General features: G+C 36.2%; 1 protein-coding gene across 1 annotated transcript; it reads right to left on the reverse strand.

The window, feature by feature from the left end:
* Positions 1–393: 393 nt before the first annotated feature.
* Positions 394–22,179, reverse strand: LOC126184839 (calmodulin). Its single transcript, XM_049927446.1, has 4 exons — positions 22,084–22,179; positions 17,440–17,614; positions 13,299–13,541; positions 394–1,441 (listed from the first exon to the last, which is right to left on the reverse strand). Exons 1-4 carry the CDS (start codon positions 22,084–22,086, stop codon positions 1,413–1,415), a joined length of 450 nt encoding a protein of 149 aa, XP_049783403.1. The 5' UTR covers positions 22,087–22,179; the 3' UTR covers positions 394–1,412.
* Positions 22,180–22,566: the final 387 nt, after the last annotated feature.

Here is a 22,566-nt window from a genome sequence, read left to right on the forward strand (position 1 = left end):
AACTTTATTCCACTTTACTCACTATTCTCAACCGATCTGAATGGAAAGTGCGTGCATGCATGCACACACCTTGTTAAAGGCTTAACTACAGTTTAAAATCTAGCACTTCAAGTGTATTCTATAGAATGCGACCCTAACTTTTATGGTTTGTACAGCAGGCCAATCTTGTTTTTCTGCCAGAAACATTCTCTGCAAAAGAAGTGACCATATTTTCTTTATCAAAAATTTCACCCTTTCACAGAAGTTTTGCATTTTCATTACTTCCATTTGAAACACCCCTCTGGCCCTTTGATTTGTACACAAGGAAACTTCTGACACCAACTTCAGTTTATAATGGTACAGGTAACATTGAACACAGGTGGCATTAAATATCTGAAAAATTGGCACAGAAGGTATTCACAGCCAAAAAGTAATAGTTTATTGTACAACTTCTCTACAACACATTGCACTTTTAGCTCTGAGATAGGACAGAAGGAATCTAGGTTCTGCCTGCCAAGCATGTTGTATTCTGACATTTTTCCAAACTAATTTGCAAGATAGCTAGGAATGAAGGTTAAGAATCCAATCAAGATATATTAACTATTAACAGTTTTACATGATACACAATAAATGAAATTCTTTATTGAAGACAATTTACAAATATGTATTCTTATAGTTTTAAAGATTTAACACATACTCATTGTTTATACTAACAATACGAAAAATCTCAGACTGGGAAAGGAATGAAATAACTGTCAGACAATACCTCACATGAAGGAACAGATCAATTTTGTCTTTTACATTCAGTGCAGCAGAAGTAGGCAGTGATGCTGTGAAGGAAGTCCAGTGAAGCAAGAAACTGCCCATTACACTGATATTGACTCCATATTACATTTCAGAAGTGTAGGACACATCACAAAACACTCTGTACAAGCTACTGAAGGAATGTCAGAGGCTGGAACAACCACCCCTTCACCACAGCACTTTTTTCTGCAGCACTGGGTTTAGAAAAGTACTTAAAAATATACACAAATGACCAACATTCATGAAAGGATTTCTGTAACACTTTGTTGTTACCTTTATAGGAAAGACAAATAGGTGAGTTTCTGTAAGTAGCATTAAGTACTTAAGAACTACACAGCATGAATCCAGTTGAAATGCACACACAATTTTGAATATATGATCAATAAAACTGCAAACTGCACATTGGGGATAAAACATTACATGAAAGAAAACTACACACAAAAATTTTCATTCATTAATTCTTTTATACAACCACTTAGATACATTGAACTGATTCAAGCTTCTTTCCACTTTAGTTACTCTTGTCAAGAAGTGTTGTCAAGAAGTGTTAAATGGAAAGCAGAAATGCAGGTTCATTAATTCTTGGTTTCAGCGTTCTTCTCCACCACTGTCAACTTTGAACTGTCACTTCATTTTGATGTCATCATTGTGACGAATTCTGAAAATTTAAGTATTAAGGTGAGCAACTGCCAATCCACAATTGTCAAACAATGCAAAAAGAAGCTTCACACACTACTACATGAAGAGCACATTTCAGCAATACACACACACACATCACATCTATAAAATTTAAAGGCTAGCAGAAACTTGAGCACACAGCAATATGCTAAAATTTTGAGTGCAGTCTCATGCCTTAGTAATGAATCACTGCAAACCAATATATCTGTATACATAAATATGTAGACAAAATAGTGAATTCAAGTGAAAGAACTAAATGACTATGTACACTGAATTTTTCCATGGTTGCGAAGAGATGCCTGAATATGTCTGTATGTATGGACAAACTCTCCCATATACTTTGGAACAGAAATGAGCACTTGGGTTTAACAAAGTTCTAGCATAGAAATGATGTTACTCAGATCCTACAAGCCTGGTACAACCCCATTTTGTTTTTACTTTCTTTGTTATCTAATGACCATCCCTTTTGCACTATTTTTCAAGACTATCATATCCAGCACATTAAAATTTCTCAGGTTTATACTAGTAACTTGAAAATTCCAACTTTCCAGACCCATTTGCAGAGAGCACCACTTGGCTTCAATATCTGATCAATGTACCTTGTGGCTTGCTACAGATTGCTGTGTACATTTCTACAGAGGGGTGGCACAATTTATAATGAGCACAGTTTGGCCAGTGTCTATTGCACTACCACTATCGAGCAAACCACCCCCCTCTCTACACCCTCAATAGTCCCCTGTAGAAGACTTGGGGCACTCCTTTTCAACTTTAGGAAACAAACAAACAAGCTTTAAATTGTCCTCTTTCCTCCAGTTAAAATAACAGACTATATATTACCCCTCTGTACTATCTTCACATTTACTCAAGACTCACAGGCTCTTTATTTTGTCAAGTTACATTGTATATTATTTATCCTATTCCCTCTTTGACAACTGCCTTGATGTACCTCTACTTGTTCCTTCATTATTCTTCATGTCACCTAACCATGTAAACTTGCTCATAACTATATATCTATTTTTCTAGTCCTCCCCAAGTCCAGTGATGTCAAATGTCATGGGGGAAAATATATGAACAGCCACTGGGAGCTGTCTAAGGCCAAGAATCTGGTGCTGTTATGTTCATATATTTGTAATGTGGAGACCTGGCAAACAGGAAAGAAGTTTTCTTCATGGACACATGAATCAAGTTACACCAAAAATTCAGGCAACTAGTGAAGAAGTCAATTACATTTCTAAAGTGCTTATCCTAATAAAAGGAGATTATAGCTTAATAGGAAGCTCTGTAAACACTCAGATTATTTACACTGGAATTCAAATTCCCATTGTTGAGAATATGGGTGGGGATGCAGAGCCAACCAACACCGATCTCAACATATGCTTGGGTAAGGAAAGAAGTATCACTAACACTTTTATATAGAACAGAACCATTAGGAAAACAGTAATTTTTTTATGGGGCAGATTATGTGGGACAATGAAGATAACAGATGACATAGAAAGAGAGGAACATCAATCCATTTTTGGAAAGAGAGATAGGATGATTTCATCACTCCATTTAATACACAGTGAAAAAGCTACAACATTAAGACCAAGAGCCATGCCCGATTAACACTGATCAGATACTGCAACCCAGTGTGAAGAAAGAACTGATATGAGATTACTACAGATGACTTATAATTTTAATGATAAAGATGAAGACAAAGCAAAATGGCATCTAGTGTTTGGAGCTGAAGCTGAAATGAAACATCTTTTCACTGTACGAAAATATCAGTAATGACTGACAAAAAGTAACAGCCAAACTGAACCACAATTTAAAAAAGCAATGTCACATCTGCAGGGCTGTAGCTGCAACAAAAATTGAGTTCAATTAGAAAAGAGTTCTGTTCTCAGCAGATGAAATTTTAAGATTTTCAAGAAAATCTCAAACCACAGCATAATATTAATTAACTGTTTTGAACCTTGACAACTATGAAAGTTTTTGATTTATAGTAGTATCAGCTTTCAGTACAAAACCTTATATGAAGCACAAATCCTGTAATTAAATTTTTAAGTAGGCTAAGCATGACAAATATAGCAGCAGAATAATTTCTGAGCAGAATGTTAACTATTCATAACAGACTATCCCAATTTGCGTAAACATACACTGATTGGCACCAGACAGAATACAAATGACAGAAGGAACACAATGTTATTCCACAAGGGCTACCTGTAACTCCCTGGCCAATATTAAAGAAATAAATCTCATGAATAATGCAACCTGCCAAGAATACAATCAACTTCAAATGCAAAAAGACGAAAAATTAACAACCTAACTGAATTATCCCCAACCTAACAGAATTACTTGAAGGTAAGTGACACTTCTACATAACTGCCAGAAATCAAAGGCTCACTTTTCCAGTACATTTTGCCCACATTTATAATAAAGGAAAAGTCTGAATTAAGGAAAGGATATATTTCTTTCCCACACAAATCAAAAATGTTGACATAAAATACATTTACAACCCATGCAAAATTACTAGCAATACCAGCAATTACCAACATAAACCAATATTAGAATAAGAGCAGTGTCACAGTAACTATTATAACACAACCAAACATTACTTCCCAACATTTGCCGATCTATATACTATCATATCAACTTTCACATTGCATAAATTGAAGAACATAAACAAAACTAAAAAGAAACATGTATGGTAGGTGCTGCCAAAACTGTAACTTTTATACTTATGTTAACCCTCAAGTGAGTGTGCCCGTGTATAAAGCACACCAATAACAAATGACAGTGTTTTTGTTCTGTTCCACTGTTGTACCTATTGCTTCTTTATTGCTTCCAGTAACACAGTAATAAGCTGTCATGTATCCAAATGAACAGCAGTAATATAAAATAAACAGCAATGTAGGCAAGAAAGTTTACAATCCATGCAAGAAAACACCCAGATTCCGAGCTTGCAGCAGAATCCTATAATTGGGTCATTATCTACAAGATAATTAGTAATCAAATGAGCAATTGTCAGGTATCTGATCCAACTTTACTGTTTAATGCTCTGAGGGGCTCATTACTGAGGATAACACTTGCATTTGTCCATAATGAAAGGCTTGTTATTGTTTCAGTAAACAGTAATATATATCATAGTTTATGATAACGTTGTCTAATTAAACTAAGATTAAACTGATTTTGCTCATACATGTTTACCTTGTTAACAAAGGGCAACTATTCTTTACACTGCACAAAGTGTGCCACATGCCCACGTGTTAAACTGCTCGAGGGTTAATACAAAATGTCTTGCACCGACCAAATATTACCTCCATCCCTCAATCATTTTCCTGTGAACTAATTTTTCCAAGGAAGTAGAAAAAATGATTTGCTCAACTTACTCAAGAACACTATAGTTGGGTACTTGTATGATTTATGGAAATAAGAAAATATTGCAGTTATGTGAGCAACGTATGTTGGAAAAGACTAGATTTAAACATTATACCAGAACAGTTAAAATTCCCAAAAAGCTCTATCCATGGATAATACACGTGACTAAGTGTGAAAAAGAAATGGGTCTACAGACCCTACAATCTTCACACAAAGGCATTAAGATAGCACAAGATTATGGCATTTGAGTAAGCTACTAAAATAACATTTTTTCAAAATGGATAACTTAACATATACTTTTCAAGCTCTCAACCTATTTTCAGGAAGCAACATGTCACTTCACTCACTACCTATAAATCCATTTACAAGCCAGTAAAAGGCTGGTATAGAAGGCTTGCAGTAGTCTGCTAACTGATGGTAAATTTTGATTGACAAGAGTAACTATGTAAAAATTTCAGAATTCAAATGTACACATCCATGGGTGTTTGTAGCTGGCACCTTTTCTGAAAATGCTCACATTATAGTAACTACACCTTACAGAACCAATAATGATTCCTCATTCTTAAACTTTTTCAGATCTATAAATCAGCCAAACCTTTCAAACCTTCAACAAAAATAAAATTTTTACTAAGTCACTCAAGTGCAAGGCCAGTGGTCAGAAACTAATATCTTAAATGGATAACAGTTTTCCACTATGTATTAACAAAATCAATTTGTTTGCTAGTATTCTTACTACATCGAGAGCACCCACTTCCTTAGCAATGAATATGCCTTTCACAACATGGCTCGCTTGGAGGAAAGCCCTAGAGCCACTAGTGGGAACATAGGTCAGTGTTTGCTACAACTAGAGGAAGAGCACTAGCTTGGAAACTAGTGAAATGAGCTATTCCACATGTCAACAGCATTCATTTACTGTTTACAAGGTGAAATTTTCAGCTTTGTAATAAAGCTAGGTTGACGGGACTGCTAAGAGTGCTCACCTTAAATATATCCAGCAGGAGTGAATGTGTGTCAGGCTGTAGTTTTCACTAACAACTTTTAGTATGTTATCTCTAACACTCAGAACTGCAGAAAACTACCCAGAATATAAAATCAATCATTCCAAAAACACTGGCATGAATAGTACACATGGGAAACTATGTGTCTTACCATGAGAACTGTGATCACTTACTCAAGATCTAAGAGGGGGAACTTAAACACAAACGAACATCAATATATTACGACCAGAAACATTTCAGTGCTGTGACTTCGTATTCGATCTGAACAACAAACTTCTCTACTGACCTGGCAGTGTTACATAGCTATTCAAAATGGAAGTGTAGGATTTGAATGAAGTGGCCAAAGTAAAATGGTACTTAATGTGCAAAAGGCTTTATTCAAATGTGCTTATTCTGTTTCAATTTGCTTTGACCACTTCACTGAAATCCCACATCTGGACTTCATAGCTGTAACAGAACATATCAGTAGAAAGTTTTTTGCTAATATTGTGGTACTTCAAGTAGAAGGAAATACAGCAGTAAGTCATGACACTGAATTGTGTATGTTTTGCCCTATTATATCGATATTTTGTTTCTTCACAATATGAAAGATCCTCTCTCCATTTCATCTGGACTTGTCAAAGTCAGGTTATATAGCATTTCTTGTCTTCTGGAGTGTAATAGCAGACCTCTACTTCCACCCTCCCACACAGATAATACCCTGGAGTTTTCTAGTCAGTACACAGGCCATTCCATGTCCTCAGATGATTAATACAATAATCTCCAAATAGCATGTTCAGATATGTAGTTATTTGTGAAGAATGGGTGATGTCAGTAATGATGGCATCACATGGATTTCTGTATACCCAGTAGAATGATTTCCAGTAACTGGCAGCATATCTGTAGATACTTGAGACTATTTAGTCATCAGTAAAGCTATTTTTGAAACACACCACACACACCATCCACTTCTAAGTCAACAGTGTGTAATTGCTACAAGTGATTTGCCTATGCTTTGTCAACTATGCTTCACTGGTGAACAGAAACCCCTACAGCTTTTGTGGACACCATTCAGAGAACTGTAAAATTTTTAAAGTCAGTGCCATGAAGGTGCTGTTAGAGCAAAATGTTGAAAACATGAGTATGAAGGAAAGTCATATTTGCACAACCCTGCTCCAGCTGCTCATACTCTTGTATTCAGGCTACCTCTTAGTGATGTGGATTTGGTCAGAGCTGCTGACATGTTAGTTGCATCTCTGATCTCAATTAGGGTTCTTTTTCAGTTGCATATTTTATTCTTCATACTAAAAGAAATGACCACTTTTACATTCCCAGAATTAACATTTTCCAACAATCTAAAACATTTTTATCACTCCCATTAAATTGTGTATGTTCACAATGTTAATTCACACCAGGTTTTGTATTACCATACACTTTTTGCATGATTTACAGTTTATGAAACTGTCTGAAGAACAAACTGATGCAATGGGCATAAAATTAAGCTTGCCTGGCACTGGCCTCAAAAGTAGTGTTTTATGCTCTACTCAACACATCCAAGTCAGTAAGAATCTGAAAAATTTGTGCTGTGTTCCTGCCACTGCTGAGCTCTATTTGACATGACGGCTGATGGGAGAAACCAGGTTCATTCAAATGAAGGTATCATGGCCTCTCAACAGTTTTCAAATGGTCCCTTCTGTGCATGCACCACTTCATAATGGTTGTGATCATCATGACAACTTTGCATTACACACGTTTCGAGTGTTTAGTTGTTTGGCCATTAGCAGTGCTATGTGACACCTTTATCTTCCCTTTGCATTGCTCCAATGTTTTTGTTTGAATAACTGAACACTGCACAAGTTACGTACTTTTTTAAGCATAACATGACACTGAGAATTTATTTTCATTGTCAAGTAAGAATATTTACTTAAGTATTTTTGTGATGTTTCACTAACAGTATGAGTGATGGGTTGCATATGTATGGTTTTCTGCATCATAAAGGCAGCACAGCACTTTATAACCACAAAAAAGTTACGACAGTGCAGGAGGCAAAATATCACAATAACTGAGTAAATATCTGCACCTGACAATCAGAAATTCTCTAAATACCATGCAAAGCAAAAAAATTTAACTGTGCAGCGTTTCATTATTTAAATAATGAAAGAGTGCAGGCTTTTCATAAATATTCATTATAACAAATGAAATTAAGTCAAAATTTATAATTCCCGGACAGTTGCCAGTTCTACTTATATCAATAGCTAAACGTAGTATAAAAATCGGATAACCTTAATTAGGTAATGAAAGACCCTGGGGAGTATAGAGCATATTATAAACTACACATAGGCAAGAGAGATCCTATACGTAACCTTTACTGCTTAAAAAGTTATTTCCCACATTTATATTTTGTCACATTTTTAGATATTTTTTTCTCAATTTTCTTCAAAACTGAGAAAGTGGGATTTCACTTATGATGATTTCAAAGACAACTGCCATAATTTTAAAGCACTGCACATATAAAACATTAACCTCTTTGCAACAAACCAGAACAGACTATTTTCAAATAATTGTTTAAATTATAACTGCTTTACTATTAGAGCAATATATGGTTCATTGCTTAAAACTATTACTGTTCATATTTCTCAAAAGATATGTGATTCTTTAGTTGTTTTCACTGAATATAAGAACAGTCTGGAACTCCCAAGTCAAAGTAACTTAAAAAATTATGGGAACTATGTAAAACAGCACTATGTGTATACTTATTGTGCTCAAAATGTATCCAGACCCATTACAAACATGCTGTAACTGCATCTACTGCAGAGGAGATCTTTTAACAGATCACAAATTCATGCTCAACTGCCATATTTCCTGCAGTGGTCACTGCACACTACATGTTGTTTGAGGAAAGAAGTCCAGGGGACCTAAGTCTGGACTTTAAAATCTAGGTTGGTTGATTTGGGGAAAGAAGTCGTGAGGTCATTGGTTTCATCTGAGTAGGGAATGATGGGGAAAGAAGTCTGCCACGTCCTTTCAAAGGAACCCTCACAGTATTTGACTGAAGCAATTTATGGAAATCATGGAAAACCTAAATCAGGATGGCCAGATGCGAATTTGAAACCATCATCCACCCAAATGTAAGTCCAGTGAGCTAAACACTGTGCCACCCCACTCTGACTTTAGGATCTAGAGAAGAGTTTCCACAGCGAATCTGAACAGTGCCTCCCTCACATTAGGGCATCTGGTACCTGATATTTTCTCAAACATGGTGGACCATAACCTTCAAACACACACTTGTGTAAAATTTACCATTCCTCTATTCCTTTAGCAGACACACATTCCATTTCAATCAACTTTTGAATGAAAGAAAACTAACATTATTTCATTCTTTATTTGCTCTTGTGGATTTTTGTTTTGTTTCAGAAGAGCTGCTAGTGTCAGTCAGAATCTGCCTTTTGAAATCTTCCAATAACATGTTTTTGTTTCACCAGCTGTCTTACTGTCCAAATAGATTTGGCTCATTCTTTAAATATGCCAACAGTTCATGACTAATTGTTGCACAATGATATTCCTCCTGCTCCCTGGATGTAACATTAGGTACCAACCCCGTTCACCCATTTCACTTTTCCAGTCGTCTATCAGAATAGACAGAACTGATTTTACCACATTTATCTCCTGTGCTACAAGCAAACAGTTAAACTGATCACTAATATAAAGCCCTTCCACTTTGGTCACCTTTTTATGAATATGAATCGACATGGGATTTATCCAGAGCAACAGACATCTTCACATTAATCTCAGAGTGGTTTATGCCACCCAAAACATTCTGGGCATAATTTTGTCCTTTGGAGCCTCAGAGGTCATACCAAGTCCCCAAACCAAATCTTGTACAGGTTTCCCATTTTCACTTCAAGCACTATTAAAGCTAACTTGACATTCCCACCACATCCCTCCACACTGACCAGGGGGAAAAAAAAAACGAATGTCAATTGCAAGGAGTGAACAGTTTACTACCAGAACACGAAAGTTTTCTTGAGTTGACTGGCATGTCACCACTCCATTCGGCACTGTAGATATACTGTAAATTTGGCACTGAATGTACTATAGTATCCAACATTTGAAGGCCTGAACAGTCATTTTGTTTTCCTCGTTTATCTTCCTTACAGTATATTTCGTTGTTGTACTAACTCCTACATTAATAAAAACTAAATTCATTCTGATTATGAATAGGCAGGCTTTTTTGTACGAGTTTGATATTAGTTCTCAGTACAAAAAATGAATATATCTATGATGAAATTAAAAAAACTCAATTGTCAAAAAGATTTATCTGCCTTAATTTTACTTGCAGAGACTTCATCTACTTGCACTAATTACAAGAGCATCAACTTCGTTTTTCTCTCTCAAGCATTGCAACAGAACATACATACTACAAAGAATATCAATTAACCAAATATCTTCACATACAAACAGGAACAAATTCTAAACAATGGGGAACTAATTACCAATTCTGAACTGCAAAATACTAGAAGAAGTAACACAAAGTGAATCAACATCTACATATTCATAACACTGCAGTGTAAGAATTTCTTTCTTAGCAGCAAAAGATAATTCCATTTATCTGTTATTCATGCAGCTCTACAGCAGTTTCTGCCTTACTAAAATGGCAAACAATCTTAAAAGTATCACTAAATTTAATATAAAAAGCATACTGTGAATGTCAAACACTTAAGTGAAGACTAATTTTCAAGCTATGTGAACTGTTGCATGCTATTTAGCACTGATTAAAATTTGGAATGCCAAGAAAATTAAAATCTACAAAGGAGGACACTGTGAGAAATGGATAAAAAATAAAAATAATGATGTTTAAGGTTTTAATTTTTCTCAGCAGTAGCCAACATGGCTATAAAGTCAACATTTCGGATAGGAAGCTAAAATCAGAAATTGGTATTGTGAAAAAGGTATTACCAGAACTGAAAAAAGTTTTACCCCAAGCCTACACAAAATCAATGCTAAATATGCTTACAATTAACTGAGTATTCTAATTAGATAAAATGGACGCTGAACATTCTACTGGAGACACTTCTTATTAATCCCAATAATGTCAGTTACTTCATGAATGTCAGTTTATTATATAACCGCACATTACAAAATATGACAGCCCCTTGCAGAAAATCTTAGACGTCTGCTTAGCACAACTAACTTATCAAAGCACACAATTAGAGATCCTCCCTCATTTGCAGATACAATAATTATTACGACTGTGTGAGAAGACAACCATGCCATTAGTAATGATTCAGGAACACTTGCATTCAAACTGCAACTATAACACTTAATTCCACTGCCAACAGCTTATACAGCTATGTTATAGGACAAAAAAGTCTGCTAGTTACATAATTTAGTAACATGAAAAATTACAAAAGAAGCTAATTCAGTCCTCTAGTCATTAACACAATTTGCAGGGACTGTTAAAAGCTGCTGTTTTACATTTACTGTCCATTAACTAGCTAAACACTCAATTTCACAAAATGAAAATTATGTAGACTGGCTTGCAAAGAAAAAAAATCATGTACCAACAGTGACAAAGAAACTAAAGTCAGTAAAATGGACTAAACCTACAATAACTGTGTCCAGGGTTAAAATGTTCTGTACGATGCACAGCAATGCTTTGTTTGGTTGCATGAATAATGGGTTAGAAAAGTAAAAACTATACATAAACATTAAAAAAATAATGAAACAAAAAGTCACTGAGAACCTTATACTGGGGGTGCTTGAAGACAAATAACATTCCGAAAAAGCATTTTAAAGCACTGACCACCGGAACTTTAGACAGCTTTGGCCTGAGCCCAGTCTAACTGCTACACCGAGTGAAAATTATTTGAGCAAGGGCATGGAAATCTGCAAGAGGAGAAATTTGCAATCAAGAGTGACCACTTCATAATACAAGCATTATTGTGCATACAAAGTCACGGCTATAGGTCTGACATATTTACAGTTACACAATTTAATTTGAAACTAAGTATTATTATGTGTGTGGTAAGATACAATCATCAAATTCTTCAATGTTCAGGAGTACAACTTTTTTTAAGAGCTTGTCTACTGATGATTGCACCTGGCCACCACAAATTTACCATCAGTGCAGCTGTTACCTCTAGGTAATGAAACTACTTCACTGCAGGGAACATTAATAGTTTCATTTTTACTATAATGTCTACATCCTGAAACAAAGATTAAAGTGGTATATTTCTTTCAAACTATAGAAATACACTGAAGGTCCCTGTATTAAAATGATCTTCCACTCTCTAAATGAATAAAAGTTTCACGCACAATCTTAAAAATCTGGAAGGGAATCCCTGGGATTTGCTTCCATTAATTGTTAGAGGCAATCCGCATTGGTAATTTCAGGAAAGATATAACAGATAAGTACTAGCATTACAGTTCTTTTTAGGAGAAATGTACACTTGACACAAATGAATTTCCACAATACCTTTCAGCTGAACTAGTGTTCCATGAACTATGACTATAATCTATTAACACCAACAGAACAATTCCTTTCTGACAACCCCTGCAAATTCTGTACCCATCCCCACCCATACCAATAGACCTGCTGAAATAAATCTCACTTTTGTCCCATTTTCAATAAAAAAGTATTATAATCAAAATTGCAATGATAATATTTCAGAATGCAGTTCCAAATGTTATACAATTTTACACATGGCTGAATTCTTTCATAATATTTATGTGTAACTTTCAGCATTAAAAAATCAAACTGCACACCTTAGTGTGTGCAGATATTATGTGTATTATGGTCACCACTACCACCACATCATACCTAAGAATTATGTCTTGTAATAAAGACTTCAGTGCAGCTTCAACACAAAATATCAGACTTTTTCACACTCCGTGAGAGTATGAATGAAGCCATGAGAGCTGAGTAATTAAAATATTTTAGATCTATGCTGTCACTGAACTGGTAGAAAGCTGACAGCAAAGCCACATACTGAAATTAAACTTTATACACAACTTAGCTGCAATGAAAGCTTAGAATAGTCAACTAATTTGGGGCACAGGGTCACAGTCATGTGGAGCACAATATGGTCAAGGGAAGACATATCCAGAAAAAAGATTTGTGCTGTTTATCATGCAAGACAACTAAAGCATTTTCTATTTTAAAGAACTTATCAGCCACACAATATGAGGGAATATCTGGCAGACAAAAAATTAAAGACTTCTTCTGTAATACTTTTGTGGTATTAGGATTCAAGTGAACTGTTCTTGTACCAGCAACTTCAATCTGAACATTTAAGTGCCTACATGCAAATGAAATCAATCATCCTCCTCTGACAGAAGAAAACATGGGTAAGTTGATCTACAACACACAAAAGAGCCATATGCGAGAGAAGAAACAACTGAAAACAGATAATCCCAGGTACCATTTCATATGGGGGAAAAGCTACGTTCAAGATCACACACACACAAGTAACAAAAAACAATGCTGCTGCTGTTTCCTACCTTCATAATTAACTTGTCCATCACCATCAATATCAGCTTCCCTTATCATTTCGTCAACTTCTTCATCAGTCAGCTTTTCACCCAAATTTGTCATAACGTGCCTTAGTTCTGCAGCACTAATAAAACCATTACCATCCTTGTCAAATACGCGGAAGGCTTCTCTTATCTCCTCTTCACTGTCTGTGTCTTTCATTTTTCTTGCCATCATAGTGAGGAATTCAGGGAAGTCAATAGTACCATTTCCTAAAAATAATGACAATAATATTAATAATAATAAATGGAATACATTATGTTCTGAGTGAAAACTAACATCTGACATACAAATAAATGTTCACTTAATGCTCCATAATATAGGCAATTTTTTCCCCACAAGTTAGGATTTTAATTACCTTTGCATTCTGAATTCAATGTACAATATGCTATGCAGGTTACACAACATACCAGAATTATTTTCCTCCTCTCTATTTCATTTAGAGATGCACACAATACAACTATTATTGATATTCTGCATAATGTAAATATCTCAAATTTTGATGATGTGGCTATAATGTGAAATGTACATTCGAGAAATCTGGTCCTGCATAACTTTGAAAATATGTCTCTCCACAACATGCAGCACCTTTCTTTCATCATCTCCCACTGGGGCTTGTTGAACATTTCTGCTGTATTAACTATGACTAAGCATACTCATAATGCAACAGGCCTAGCTTCTGCAAATATTCTCTTCCTGTTTATTAATCCTACTACTAAGTCAGACTAACAAAAAATATTTAAAAAATTGTTAGACACATTTCCACCTCACTGTTTTAACATCACACAAGGAATCAAGTTAAAAAGATCAAGAGAAATTGGGTTTTACTGATGTGATCTTTAAGCAAGGGGAATGCTTCAGGAAATTAAACTAATGAACATACATGTTCCAGAATTTACCAAAATGTCAGAATCTCTCTTACAAGCAATTTGTCCGAGAACTGCTCTCAGTGGGAGATGTAGGAAATAAAGGTGAAAGTGAGTGGTAACCATTTAGAGATAAGGACAAATATTGCCCTACAATACAAAATATTCTCCACCTTTGGTGGGCAACACCAGCAATCCCTCACCAATATAAATGGCAACTACCTGTGATATCAGCAATATTACCCAGCCATACAATAAAACTGCCATCTGTTGCAGTCACACTGCAGCAACACTACACTGTTATAGTGCCATAAGATATGGCTCATAAATGCACTTTTAGAGAGCTACAAATGTCGCATGCCAGGACATTTATAAATATTGTCAACGCTAATGTACCTACCATCCAGCCTTTTAGTATGCTGGATGCTACTTCTGCTTTTGACATCTTTAGTAAGAATGACACTGACTGTCTTTCACTAATAAGCAAACTCAACTGTATACTCTAATACTCTGTAGGCACATGTGTTGACTGGGTAAATAACGCATCACTGACCGTGTAATTTTATGATAAGTGTTGAATCAAACACTTGCCTTCCTGCTTTTAAGGTTACATCAGAAGCAGATTCTTCACATTCTGTAAGTTCTCAATTTCTTGGTAAAATTAAAATCTTTTAATCCAATTTAGCAATAGATTTATGTCCCAACCCACTGATAAGCACTTAAATAAAACCTTGCTCCATGGCTGAGGTCACTATTCATGTTTTTGCAGTGGTGCTCTACTCTGAGGTAAGCCTGTTCAAATTCTGATGGTGGCTGGTAAGGGGAGGAAAGATGCTGGCAAATAGTTCCCTATCACCATTCTGCACCAATGTCCCAGAATAAATTCCAAACCTCTCTCCATCACTAAGTGACTGCATCTGAAACTGTTGATGGTGATTCGTCTGTCAGATGGAGATGTTAAGCTCAGTGGCCCTCTTCAGGAGGAGGAGGAGGAGGAGGAGGAGGAGGAGGAGGAGGAGGAAGCAGCTGTGTGTCAGCACCAGATTTCACTCTCCTTTCTATCATCATCTCCAACACAATGCAAAAACACTACACAAATAAACAGTAAAAACAGAAAACCTACCGAATTTGATGTATGTAACAGAAAAACAATTTAAATACAGAATGACCACCTCTAACTGGTTAGCACTGTGTGGAAGGACTTGGATTCAATTCCAGCACCACTTCAAAGTTTCTCTGATGTGGGATGGCCTGGAATGGGGTACATTCAGCCTTGTGATGCCAAAGTAGGATCTGCTTGAATAAAGAAGCAGCAGTACCACCAAGATTCATCTACTGACAATTACAGCTGGGAAGTTCAGTGATACAATGATCAAATTTCATAATCTTAGATTGCTCCTGTGTTTTAGGCAGCAGTCTGCCAGCAGGGTCAGGTTAAGGCATAATCTCTGAATGGTGATTACATAATACAGAATCTACCAAATTTGGCTAATGTATGTAATTACAGGAGGAAAATTAATTTCAAGCACACCTCTTTGCTACACTCCTAAACAGACAGACTGGGGACCTACCACAATGAGGTGTGTCAGTTTTGTATTTACCCCATTCAAAAATATTTGCCATGAGTAATATTAACAACATTACAACCATTAGTTGTCACTCAGGAACATTCCAAGTACACCCTTTCCCACTGGTTAGTTAAGGCCTTAAGCAGTTTGGCCTGTGACACTGCTACAGAAATACATTTGGATTACAAATGTCTAGTATCTAATGATGTTGAATGCAGTACCTGTACAGCCAGTTCATTGTAATCCTGAATGGAAAATTAATTTTCCAGCTCTGATCTAAAAATCAGTACTTACTGGGTTTCCACCAATGTCTGAAAACTAAATGTCACATGCATGAAACCAATACTACAGCTTTCTTTTGCTTTTATTAAAAATGTACCACTAACAGATTCAGTCTATCAACTCCCACATAAAATGCAAAATAAGAAACAGTGTTCTGGTTTGAAAATCCATAAAACTGCTGACCTACATTTATTAATAATATAAATGTATGTCAGTTTAGTGATCAGTTGACATTATCAGATGGAGTGAAGTTCACCATGAAGTTACAAAAATTGTCATAACTACATACTGGTGATACATTTTTTAATTTGTGGCAATGGCTCAATGTACAATGTTCTGAATCTCTTTCTGAATACTCCTTGTTTTCAGAAGGATTTGTTTTTCTTTAACTTAATGAGCTAAAACTTATTCATGTGACTGTCATAAAACACAAAATAACTTGTGTATGTTTTACAACGACCTTCCACTAGAGCAATAACAAAACCTAATCTATTGTACTTTTCTATTTATAGACACTGCAAATTCTTGGTGGAATTAGAGTGAGGCTGACTGTCAGCTTCAGCAGTTATATGAAAAAAATTGTGGATGTGGCAAGAATGTGACCCAATGAATGCAGCGACAATGACTCACTGGATCCAACAATAGTTTTCTACAAACAAGTCTAATGGTGGAAAGATGAAGTGTGTGTATGTTAACTTGCAAATTTGTCTTTTAGGCCGCTGTTCTGTTTGCTGCACCATACAGTTAATACGAGTTGTCAGTGCGAAAAACGGTGTGTGAGTACAATGAAAAGAAGTGAATAGAAGAAATATAGCCTGTATGTTTTAGAACTGTGCCTTACAGAAATTTTAAATGGAAAAACAAACATTAAGAAAGACAGCCAAATGTTTCAAATTACCAAAGAAACCCTAATAAATAGGATTCAGGGTCATCTTAGTAAAACAAAAGGTGGTCAGCCAGTTTTTAGTGCTAAAGAAATCTGGTCACATTTTTTGTCAAACTTTCTTTGTAATGTTGTTATGACACTGGTGTTAAGATTTAATTATTGTACCAGATTTATTTTTCAGTTATTGGACATTTCAGAACAAAGTCACCCTGAGCCACAAACAATCCACAATTACAACAGAATTCATCAATTTCACCCCCACCTGGGGATAAAGTTGACTAAAACAGCTTTTTTAAATTTTATTATCTGTTAGAGCAAAAGGTGACAGATCAAAAATTTTGCTACTACAGCTCAGTACCCAGGGTCTGAAAGAAAAACCAATACATTACTGTTACTGGGTTTTGAAGTATTTAAAGTCCAAAGTCAGTCAACTTTATCCTATTTGATGGTACGTTTGCTTTTCAGTGTTTTACGAGTCAATAGAAAAGGAAAAATATGCAAAGTTTACCATCTGCATCAACTTCATTTATCATGTCTTGTAATTCTGCTTCTGTTGGATTTTGACCAAGTGAGCGCATCACAGTTCCGAGTTCTTTTGTGGTGATTGTCCCATCACCATCTTTATCAAAGAGGGAGAAAGCCTCTTTGAACTCTGCAATCTGTTCCTCTGTTAGCTGATCTGCCTGTAATTTTAAACAAATCCATGGAATAGTACACAAGGAGCACACATACAAATCTGGATATCAACTTTTCACTACAGTACTTAACATAACAATGAAGACTCACGTTTGGCACACAAAAACCATCCTGTCAGTTGTCAAAGGTCTGTTACAGTAAAGAGGTGAAATATTAATGTAGATACGTGTAAGTGTTGTCAATTCTTATGATAAACACATCTGAAGTTTCAGTTTCATATAAGTGTTGCTGCTTTTAATCACTAGCTAAATTCTGAATGATTAAAGCACTACTGTGTAGTACTTGTCTCATTGCCAGTTTAGCTATGACATCAGAACTGATATTTTCTCACTCCATTCCAGATATGTAAGGTAACAGCTTAGATTCACACTTCATGCATCATTTGCATGATAAGTCTTGATTTGGGACAAGCAATTTTACACTGACATAACAGGTTAGTTTGGAACTATGGTTACATTTTTAACGTTTATAAGCTTTTGTTTGAACTGAATACGTTGTGTATTTTTAAAATTTAGGTTGATGCCATTTGCATAAAACCAGTCAATAACACTTAACATAGAAGGTCTATTGACCAGGAGTGCATGTCATTTGTAGCTTTGGAGCAGTCAACATTACAGAAACACAAAATAGCAGGTCAGCAACTGGAAGCAGTTAATACCATAAATTATCTGGGAGTACGCATTAGGAGTGATTTAAAATGGAATGATCATATAATGTTGATTGTCGGTAAAGCAGATGCCAGACAGATTCATTGGAAGAATCCTAAGGAAATGCAATCCGAAAACAAAGGAAGTAGGTTACAGTACACTTGTTCGCCCACTGCTTGAATACTGCTCAGCAGTGTGGGATCCGTACCAGATAGGGTTGATAGAAGATATAGAGAAGATCCAACGGAGAGCAGCGCGCTTCGTTACAGGATCATTTAGTAATCGCGAAAGCGTTACGGAGATTATAGATAAACTCCAGTGGAAGACTCTGCAGGAGAGACGCTCAGTAGCTCGGTACGGGCTTTTGTCAAAGTTTCGAGAACATACCTTCACCGAAGAGTCAAGCAGTATATTGCTTCCTCCTACGTATATCTCGCGAAGAGACCATGAGGATAAAATCAGAGAGATTAGAGCCCACACAGAGGCATACCGACAATCCTTCTTTCCACGAACAATACGAGACTGGAATAGAAGGGAGAACCGATAGAGGTACTCAAGGTACCCTCCGCCACACACCGTCAGGTGGCTTGCGGAGTATGGATGTAGATGTATTCACTTTTTAACAGCAGAGTGCATATTTCACTAGATTGGGACAGTATATTACCATCAGATAAGAAAATGAATACATGAGTACAATATTTCAAGATCTATAAATATGAAATTAGGAGCTGTAAAGCACTGAAATTATCCCTCAGTTTGAGATAGCAACAAAAAGTTTATCTGTCAAGGCCATGATTACAGTAAAATAGGACCTATGGGGCCACAAAATCGAAGTAAGTTGCAGAGTAAGAATACAGCTTTAGGTACAATCACATCACTATGAAACGTGAAAGCTGACAGTATGTAACAAGCCTCAGCTGCATTCAAATATTATAAGGAGGAGGCTCCACAACAAACCATCTCATTTTTAAGAAAAACAATTTGACTTCTCCCTCAAGATCAAGTTAAACAGTATCAAGCAGTTCAGGCTGTGGCAATAGCAACTCTTCAAACCACTACCAACATAACACAGCTTACACGATGAAAACAATTAAAAGACAATATCTTTAGGGAAGAAAACTACATTGTCTCATTAATAGGACTAACAGGGGATAGTGAATAGATATGAAGGGCAGCAAGAGTGAGTACAGGATGTTGGACATATGGAATCGTCAAAAGAAGAACTGAACTGTCAACACTTGCAGATTCGAAACTATACAGTGAGAGCCTACTTACAAAATGTCAAGAACCAGCTTTAAATAACGAATACAGGTCCTGCAACCACCTATTGGTCTAATAGGAACTGTGAAGGTTAATTACAGCATGGACAGAGGTTTCAGCAGTCACTCTTCCTGTGCACCATACATGAGTAACAAAGCACTAATAACTGGTAAAATGGGACATACCCTCTGCAGTGCACTTCAGTGGTTTGAAGAATATAGATGTAGAATATTCCATAATGAGTTATTGTCAGTAAGTGTTATGGATGTATTGTACCTTGTCAACCTAGTAACCTATGTTACTTTTATTCTAAATTTGTAATGAACATCAAATGGCAATAATAGTATTTTAAGATTATACTTTGTGTACCCCTTTCTGTATGGGCTACAACTTACAGCTTTTTTACTGTGGAATACACTGTGGGACCAAATCAAATTTCCCAACAGATGATTCACAACAAAATAATTTATTTAACCTAAATGACTAGCAGCTCCAGTAAGTATTGCTAACTTATAACACTATATTCCTTTGCTAGAGCAAAAATTTAAAAATCCTAATAGCTGTCTTTTCCACCACTGAAAAAAATGGTTTAATTTCCTGTTGAGAATTAAATCATGACGTGAAATACGGATTGACTGGTCAAGGACAGTAAAGGAAATCTACAGTACAGTGTTCAAATCACAGGAACCATGCCTGCATTTGCTTTAACAATATTGTGGCACCACAGAAGACCTAAATTTGAATTTGGGACTTTAGCCCTACCACTGAAGATTGGAAGTCCATTCACAAACTTTGGAATCCTCCCTGCCGCCCCCCCCCCCCCCACACCCCCTTACACTACACGCAATGCTTTACATGGTTTAGTGACAGCTCTGATGTGGGAAAATATGAACTGGCTGTAATTTTCTCAGAAATGTTACTGACACTATGTCGTGATCAGTTCGCATACAAGTTTTCTTTTAAAGCAGTACAGTAATTCCTTCAATTGATGAATTCATGTTACAATGTGACAGCTAAATTTATGACAGTAACACTGTCATAGTTTAGAAAATATTTTTAATTAACTCTTTCACAATTACAGTTCTTTTTTGGGTATATTAATGACCACAATTAATGCTTGAAGTTGGCAAGTTAGTAAAAAATGAAAATATGATACAAAAAGTTTTAAATTCTTTGGAAATTAAGCAGTAGATGAGATTTTAATTCTGACATTTAACTAGGTGTTTTCCCTTCTTTTTGGAAAAGGGGGGGGGGGAGGAGGACAGGTTTGCCTACTGAATCTGTCAAGTTTCTGAAAATTATGAATTGCTACACAATTAGGTACTCTTTTTAAAGCTCTATTTTAATTACTTTGTTAAGAAGTGCCTGCCCCTCCCTCTATATCACAATCACAAAAAACTGCCAGTCGGTCACATTGCATATTGCAGTTGTGACATGTTAAAAGCAAATCAAATATGCAGACATGGTAGCCTGTCAGGTGTTATATGAAGAACAGATTGTATATATTACCAACTGCAGTATAAATATAACTTACTGCTAATAATGACATATGTAGGCCTATTTATATCAGATGCAATGTGCACTGCATAAGAAATTACTATTATGGATGTGAACCCAAGTAATTTACGAACAAAAGCAATACCTGATTTGACACGGAAGTAGTTTAAGCTTCTCCAGCGTCCTTTATTCTGTCAAAGTTGCCGACTGCCATCTACTATGATCTAGTAAATGCATATCCAAGTTTCTTTCAAAACAAAAATCAAGCCTGTTCAAGGTATCAAAATTAACACCTCTTTTGAAATAACAAATGATTACTATCTAAGATACATTGTTCTATGCTTTCTAAGCAGTCTAAATGGCTATGTGAAGTAATGAAATTTTTGCAGTCTCTATGTTTGACATACGCTTGCTATTCATTACATGAGGCAAAAAATGAGCACTCTTGAGCACGTATTTAAGAGGAAATACAAGTCAACTCGCGTGCTGAAACTCTGCTCTACAACAATGCCAACAGAAACAGCGGCTTCAAATACAGCGGATGCTGCTTTGACACGGGACCTTTCCACAGACAACTGATGTGGATCTTCGTAACAGTTGTGTACTAACGCGTAAACTCATCATGAGTGCGTGACAACATGTCCATGTGATGTCTGGCCCATAACCTTCGTGACCGGATGCGAGTTCACAGCACCTGATTAATTCTATGTACACAAAATGGAGTGAAAACTATGTCCTGAGTGTATATAGTTTTTTTATCTGAATGACATACTAGGAAAACGCAACGTTCAATAAACTGAACATACGTTGAACAGCCGGAAAAGAAATACTACATATGTATCAGTTAGCATAGTAAAACTAAATTTAAGCACCAACACTAACCACAGAGCGGCAAAGTTTCGAACTTTTCCATCATTAAAAACGATAAGAACTGGAAACGTTATTTGTTTCGCGTTAGGTTATTCTAGAACTCTTAAGTAAAATAATCACATTCTATCTAAATGGAATAAGAAACCGGTAAAGCTTCGCCTAATCTTATAACTTAAACTCACCATTGCGTAGCACCCACTACCCTTCTTCCGAGCACACTACGCGACGTGACGCCAAGGGCTACTCTGAATCACAGAAGCCTGGTACACAGTACGGTCATGTATTGCTCCGCCACGACAAGAAACACTTTATCATAATATGAATAATACACAGTATAGATATATCAAATTTGCATAGAACATTTAAAACTAAGTTCTAAAACATACTCTTGGTCTTTTCTAATTTCGAGACAAGTGTTTTTATTAGGGACTTTATTTTCTGCGCGCAAGAGAACTGCTCCCCTGACGTAGGGTGCGGCTGTTTACTGACATTCTTGCCTGTATTGTGGCAGCGTCTCCCTGATTGGCTGGGGCGTACCTGCAATGCGTCAAGTAGCTGCGTGTGGTACGGAAACGCGGGCATTTGTGCCAGCTCGGGCGTCCAGGAAACAGGGTGGTAGAGGCTGGTCTTACCGTAAAATAAGATACATAACTTGATTGTCGAAG

The sequence above is a fragment of the Schistocerca cancellata genome, chromosome 4 (assembly GCF_023864275.1).
Source record: "Schistocerca cancellata isolate TAMUIC-IGC-003103 chromosome 4, iqSchCanc2.1, whole genome shotgun sequence".
Taxonomy (NCBI): Eukaryota; Metazoa; Arthropoda; class Insecta; order Orthoptera; family Acrididae; genus Schistocerca; species Schistocerca cancellata.